The 7,019-nt window shown below is 36.5% G+C and overlaps 1 protein-coding gene across 1 annotated transcript; it reads right to left on the bottom strand.

Annotated features, from left to right (window-relative positions):
* Positions 1-1,649: 1,649 nt before the first annotated feature.
* On the bottom strand, positions 1,650-6,559 carry LYSMD3 (LysM, putative peptidoglycan-binding, domain containing 3). Its single transcript, XM_006875699.1, has 2 exons — positions 6,299-6,559; positions 1,650-2,392 (listed from the first exon to the last, which is right to left on the bottom strand). Exons 1-2 carry the CDS (start codon positions 6,551-6,553, stop codon positions 1,739-1,741), a joined length of 909 nt encoding a protein of 302 aa, XP_006875761.1. The 5' UTR covers positions 6,554-6,559; the 3' UTR covers positions 1,650-1,738.
* Positions 6,560-7,019: the final 460 nt, after the last annotated feature.

The raw sequence follows: 7,019 nt of genomic DNA on the forward strand, positions 1-7,019 counted from the left end.
ACTTATCTTTTCAAGATGCCCAACGCACATTAAAATAAACAGTATTAAACGAAAACCCAACTATGAACACAGGGCTTTACTGTTTGACTTGTTATGTAAATTATGCTTTGCTCTTTAAAGTATATAAAACTCCACTTTATTTATGTAAGTGGCCTTCAAAAAGTTAATAGAAAAACAGAATTAAAAGATAGTGGAGTTTTCCCACAAACTTTTTGAAGCTCTCTCATACAATCACCCCATTTTGTATCAAGGCCAGAGTGTAAGATATTAAATGACTGATGTATGAACAGAAATATTAAAAACTACAAAATAATGCCCAGAAAATTTGGTGCTGTTATATATCTTAAAGTACACACTTTATTATACACAACAGGTAATCCAAGACTCAGGTCACTTCTATTGCATCATTTTCTTTACATTTTAAAAACACATACTTTAAAAAAATAAATGACACCAATATGCAAATACTTCTTACTCAGTGAGACTGGCTGAACCATAGCCGATGTTACAGCAACAGCACTAAGCCCTTCCTGCTAATCTACACAGTTAGTCTCTGTTCCCCGATTTGATGCCATAATTCAAGTGCTTTCTCTTTGAAAGTCAGAGTTAAAGGAATCAGTAAGTACTTTGTCATTGCTAATGCAAAAGGCTTTATTTTTGTTTTGTGAGCCATTTTCTTCAGTAGACCACAGAGGCAGACAATAGAGATGTGTTCTGACCTCATTAACCTGTAGTTGATAGCAAAGGTAGAGTTAAATTTATACAGTTTATGTAATCAATCTGAGTGGATCATCTGAAGTAATGCTCAATTTTAATTTAAAAATTATATTGGCTTACATAAAATGAAAATTTAAGGCATTAACTATAATTAAGACATGTTATTACATGTAGCAGGGTGATTTGTCACAGTATGTAAGGAATTATTTCCTACATAATGCTAATTTGTTCATGTATAACATTTTTCATTAAAGAACTGCAGAAGGGCTTTCAAACATTGGAGTCAAATACAATCATTTTAAAAACAGGCAGAAGCAGAGCTGAAAGGATCTGCTTAGGGAATCAAACTGTTCTTTAGGAGACAAAGATCACTTTTAGCTTTTAACCTATTCCAGTGTTCTAGTGACCAAATGACAGCTTCCCAACCATAACACGTTATTTTGGGGCCTCAAAAATATTCCATTTATATCTTACCCTCTATTATAGCAATTACACATTACTTTCCCATTTGATCCTACATTTGTTTTCATGTATGTTCTAAATGTTTTTTAAAAGTTTCAAAATTAGTACTGAGTAATTTTAGAATCAATCAACCTTTGTTGCAACTAAATATTCTGATGGCTCCCTGTAGTAAAATTTCTCCAGTTGCAGACTTCTGGTGCTATCATCATTCACACTACTTAATCAATTTAACAATAACTTTAAAAATACTTAAAATTTAAGCATAACTGGTCTTGAATTAAAAACTGATACATTTTCCAAGCTTTGAACTTCCTAAACACTAAACACCTATTTAAATCCACTTCCACCTTAAGCAGTGATATACCAGAAATACAGACTGCTTGCTTGCTCTCAACATGAACTAGTAAGTTTAGGGTTTTATACACAATTCACTTGTAAATGGCTCAAAAAAAGTGAGAAACAAAAAGTGACTCCCTAAATACTGCTTTGTAAGTGGTTATTGGATTTGCAACAGTCCAGACACACAGGTGATCACTAAGTAATGATAATGAACTAATTGCTACGTTTTATGTTGAGCAGCAGGTGACTGAGAATTCTGACTGTATAATTTATGATCATCTTGTTGACCAAAGTGTATTCCTTTTGTTGGGACGATTCCATTTTCCATTTCTCTCTGCTGTGATGGAGGCGTGACAGCTGAATGCAAATGTGAAGAATCCACTGTTGAATGGTGACTAACATCCACTTTAGCTAAAATTTCATAATACAGCAAATAAAACACTGGCGTTATTATACCTACTATCAACATTATCACTACTGCAGTCCACCATCCTATACCCCAGTCTGCCCCATAATAGGGATCCTTACGTTGAGTGGTTTTGTTATCAGGTTCAAAATGTATTTGCTGTGCTGTTAAGGCAGATACCACCTCATTAAGGTTCTCTCGTTTGGTGTCTGTGCATTTTACTATTTGTTCTATGTCTCGGTCCACTTCTTTTAAAAAGCTACCAGCTGACTCACTGGAAGAAAGAGAATCATTAGCTGGCAAAATGTCCTGTAGTTCTGAAGCATACTGCACAGGCGATGGGCGTCTTCCTTTTGGAGGAAGTGTTTCAGTCAATGAGCTAAATTTTTTTACTGGAATTTTGATAGACCGAAGGGCAAAAAAGTCTTGGTCGCTGATGAGATTATTAACTCTCTTGATATCTGCTACCTGTTAAAAAAAATAAAAAAGCAATATTCATCTAAACTCTAAATCAAAAGGTAGCAATAGTCATTCATCTCAGTTACTTTTGGAGGGAAATTTTAAAAAGGTTGAGCTTAGTGTTAAGTTACTACACCCAGAGAGATTTTATTTCGTTAACTAACTGTTCTACACCATTTTTGATCTATCAGTCTTAGGAAGTACTGATTACTTTTTAATACCACCCATTTATTACTAGGTAGCTCTGGTAGCATAGTGGTTATGAATCGGGCTGCAAACCTTAAGGTCAGCGGTTCGAAACTACCAGCCGCTCCGCGGGAGAAAGATGAGGCTTTCCACTCCCGTAAAGATTTACACCCTGGGGAACCCTGTACAGGGTCGCTATAGGTCGGAACCAACTCAACGGCACTTAACAACAACAACAAGGAGGTAAATAGAAACTGTTAAATATTAGAGATGCTATCATCCTAATTTTTTTGTTGTCAAGTGTCGGTGAGTCATTTCCTATTCAGAGACCCTATACAGGGTTTCGAAGGAGCAGCTGGTGGGTTTGAACGTGCAACCCTGCAGTTAGCAATCCAGTGCTCAGTGTCCTACCAGGTCTCCCAATTTCAGAGATGTTAAAATGTGTGGGAAAACATACCCATTAGAATTGATAAAACATGGTAATTTAATCTCCTCAATTGGTTTCTGAAGTCCTTTTCCCCTAAACTTCTCAGTTGTTGCTCTTGTTTAGTGCCAATGAGTTGGTTCCAACTCATAGCAGCCCTGTACAGGGTGTTTCCAAGGAGCATCTGGTGTTTGAACCGCTGACCTTATGGTTCAAACCAATCTTGTGGTCCTGTATTTATTCTGTAGCACCACACCAAGACTCTTTGAAGAGGGGGCCAAGGGGAATATTTCTCAGATTACTAACTGGTGTACTAATTACCTCTCCCAACACCTTTAAATGATCTCATTCATTGTTTCCATCAATGTGTTAAGTCCTGATCATTTGTCACCTGAATGATATCAGAGAGGTGAAATGACTGTAGGATGAAACTAAGTCTTCTGGTTTGGTTAACTCTAGGGACGATGATGCCATTCCCAAGAGATGGGAAACTGTACAGAAGGAGATGAGCACAGCTTGTAGACATTTGGGTTTGAGGTGCTTATGGGATACATTAGTGGAGATGTGCCTCGACAGATGTCTGAAATCCGGAGAAGATTCTGAAGTAGAAATAAAAATCTAGATTATCAATTAAAATGTTAATTGAAGTCACAAGAGTAGATGGATTCACTAGAAAGAGACTAGGGAGAAAAAGATGACAGAAAAGGACTCTGAGGAATACACCGACAACATTTAAAGGATGTGGTAAGCAACATATGATGAGGGATTAAGTAGTTATAATAGTGATAAACAGATTGTGTTAGGTATGTTGGCTGTTACTAGTAACAGTAGGAAAATCAGAAACATGCAGAATCAAGGTGGCCAAGCAAAGAGTGATTTTACGAGGGATTGGTGAACAGAATCAAATGCTAATGGAGTGATCATATCCAAGAAAACAGTAAAACAGATCACATCAGAGAAAATCAGTTATCCTGGAGTATGTGTGTAGGTGGGATGGAAGTGTGACAGTAAGATAAAGTACTTTGCCATTTTACTCTGAGACTTTTCCTAAAAGCAAATGAAGATTTACTTATAAACCCAAAGCCTGACTCCATTTTCTTTAAATTCTCTTTCGCTTGGTCCTGTATATTCTGACCAATAACCACTGAATACTCTTTCTAAATTAGGCTTCCAAGGTTTATTATCTACCTTGGTCAACTCTCTGAATTGTCCCTACTATTTCTTCTGTTACGTTAACTTTATTGGTTGCTTTTGAATTCTAACCTTGGACTATTTATTCCTCACTATTTGTATTTCATTATAGTTTTACAAGTTATATTTTAAATAACTGTTAGACTGAAAATATTTTAAGTGGAATATAGCACTAGCTTTTGTATTTTAAAATCGTGATCAATCTTTTTGTAAGATTCATCTTTTTGGCTAGTTGGGCACCCTGCAAAAGGGTCTTTTCCACTACTGTGGCCAATGCCACATGTTTTTTTAATGTTTGAACCTCAAGGTTAGCAGTTCAACTCACCAGCAGCTCCTCGGAAACTTTATACAGGGTTGCTATACGTTGGAATCAACTAAATGGCTCTGAACAACAATCTTCTTTTATCATTTCTAATAATGAATTACCCTGTTATTTTCCCCAAGTACATTTCCTATCAGGAGTCCTGGTAATACAGTGGTTAAAACACTCAACTGCTAACCAGAAAGTCAGTGGTTCAAGCCCACCAACTGTTCCTCGGAGAACACTCTGGCAATCTGCTTCTACAGAGACTTATATCCTAGGAAACACCCTAGGACCATTCTACTCTGTCCTATACGATTGCTATGAATTGGAATAGACAACAATGGGTTTAGTTTTGGTATCACACAATTTTGATGATTTATCATCTTCATCTAAATTATTTCAATACCCTCTTTATTAGACCTCTTCCAATTCACCAACCAGTCTTTCTACCACTGTTGTTGTTAAGTGCTGTTGAGTCGATTCCAACCCATAGCGACCCTGTATATGGTTTCCAAGGAGCAGCTGGTGAGCTTGAACCACCACCTTGCAGTCCAAAGGACTTTGCAGTCTGACACATTAGCCCACAGTGCCACACCAGGACTCCATTATAAACCTTGTAATAATACTCTCTTACTACATGGATCAAACTTTTCCCAAGATGAACACAATAACAGATAAGAAAAGGAATTTAAAATTAGAAATGTATCTTTCCTTTGACTTAGCACCCACATCTTTATAAACCTACTCTCTAAAATAGAGGTGGTGGTGGTTGTTGTAAGTACCATTGAGTTGGTTCCTACTCAGAGTGACCCTATATAGGGTTTCCAAGATGTTTTAAATTTTTTGTGGGAGCAGAAAGCCTTATCTTTCCCCCACAGAGTGGGTGGGCTTGAACCAACAACCTTGCAGTTGTCAGTCAGTGCTTATCGTATGGCGCCACCGTGTTCCCAAAACAGAGGTTTTTGTTGTTGGTGTTAAGTACCTTGGAGTCGGTTCCGACTCATAGTTACCCTGCACAGGGTTTCCGAGGCTATAAATCTTTACTGGAGCAGAAAGTCTCATTTTTCTCCCATGGAACAGTGGGTAGTTTCAAACTGCTGACCTTGGGGTTAGCAGCCCAATTCGCAACCACAACACTACCAGAGCTCTGCCATCTAAAGATATAGTCATGCATGATGATATTCACCACACAATGCAAAACACCGCAAAAACCCTGACTACCTATAAGTAGAGTGAGAGTTAAGTAATTACAGTACTTCCATACTAATGGAACATTATATAGCTATTAAAAATAAAAAAGTTATATGGGTATGAGAGATATCAATGCTGTAACAGAAATATAAAAGGTAACTTACAGAGTAATATGCATAGTATAAAGCAATTTTAAAAACATAAAAATCACCAACCCTCTCCTCTCAAAATAGTGTGCATATGTTTAAGACTATAAAAAAAGAATTGAAAGATGTACACCAAAGTGTTAATATTAGTTATCTCAAAAACTGGGAAAGGGAAAATTTTCTTTTTACATATTTCTATATTCTCTTACAATGTAATTAAGAAGAAAAATATAATAAGCATAAGGTTGTTGGATTTTTTAAATTCTGAAAATGGAATTATGGGTTTACAAATAAACAGAAATTCAAGTAGTCATAGAAAACACTAAAATGTTAACATCCACCCACAAGATTCAGATTTCTAAGGAAAGAAGAAAAATGGAAGAACAGATAAAAGAACATTAAATTTATGTCAATTTGGTTTAATGAACAAATAATTTTTGGACTGTAGTATGCAAAATTAAATTAATACTTACTGTACAACAATATTGAAGGGCTATTGCATTTAAAGTATCTCCTTCCTGTATATCTTTTGTTAATAGTATAATATCATCAAGTCTATCTCTTGATGTACTTCTTCGGATTTTTTCTTTTCCTCTGGATCGAAGTTCATACACTTCAGCATCCTCCTCTAACACGTCGCTATCTGTACAATTGCCATATGCATTTACTTGAGCACTTGACTGAACCCCTGACAGAGGAAAGCCCCGATTCTGATGCCTTCCTGCCATGATGTCAAAATCTGCAACAAAAAGCAAAGGTAACTTTGGAATGTACTGATACATTTGACAGTTTTACATGGCACTGTGGGACAAGTACTGGACCACAGAATTGAGCTATTGAAGGTTGGCGGTTCAAACTCACCAGCCGACCCTGAGAAACCTATACAGAGTCACTAAGTCAGAATCAACTCCATGGTACTTAACAATTTAAAAGAACATTTATTTCTGTTGTTGACACTATATATAGAACAAACACAAATTTAACAATTTCTACAAGTACAATTCAGTGACACTAGTGACATTTTTAGAGTTGTACAACCATTTTCACCCTCCTTTTAGGGGTTGTTCTTTCTCCTACTGACATAAATCCACTGCCCTTGAGGTTCCATCTAAATTGTTTAGTTGCAATTTGATCCTTGTTGTGGAGTTAAGTGCTGCCAAGTCACTTCCAACTCACATATGCACAGTACAAACC

The sequence above is a fragment of the Chrysochloris asiatica genome, unplaced genomic scaffold (assembly GCF_000296735.1).
Source record: "Chrysochloris asiatica unplaced genomic scaffold, ChrAsi1.0 scaffold00336, whole genome shotgun sequence".
Lineage (NCBI taxonomy): Eukaryota > Metazoa > Chordata > Mammalia > Afrosoricida > Chrysochloridae > Chrysochloris > Chrysochloris asiatica.

Excerpts from the sequence above, each read along its gene's own strand:
- LYSMD3 (XM_006875699.1), bottom strand. The coding sequence starts at position 6,553 with ATGGCAGGAAGGCATCAGAATCGGGGCTTTCCTCTGTCAGGGGTTCAG. Across the intron at positions 2,393-6,298 it reads CCCTTCAATATTGTTGTACA|GTAGCAGATATCAAGAGAGT; the intron begins GTAAGTATTAAT and ends TTTTTTTAACAG.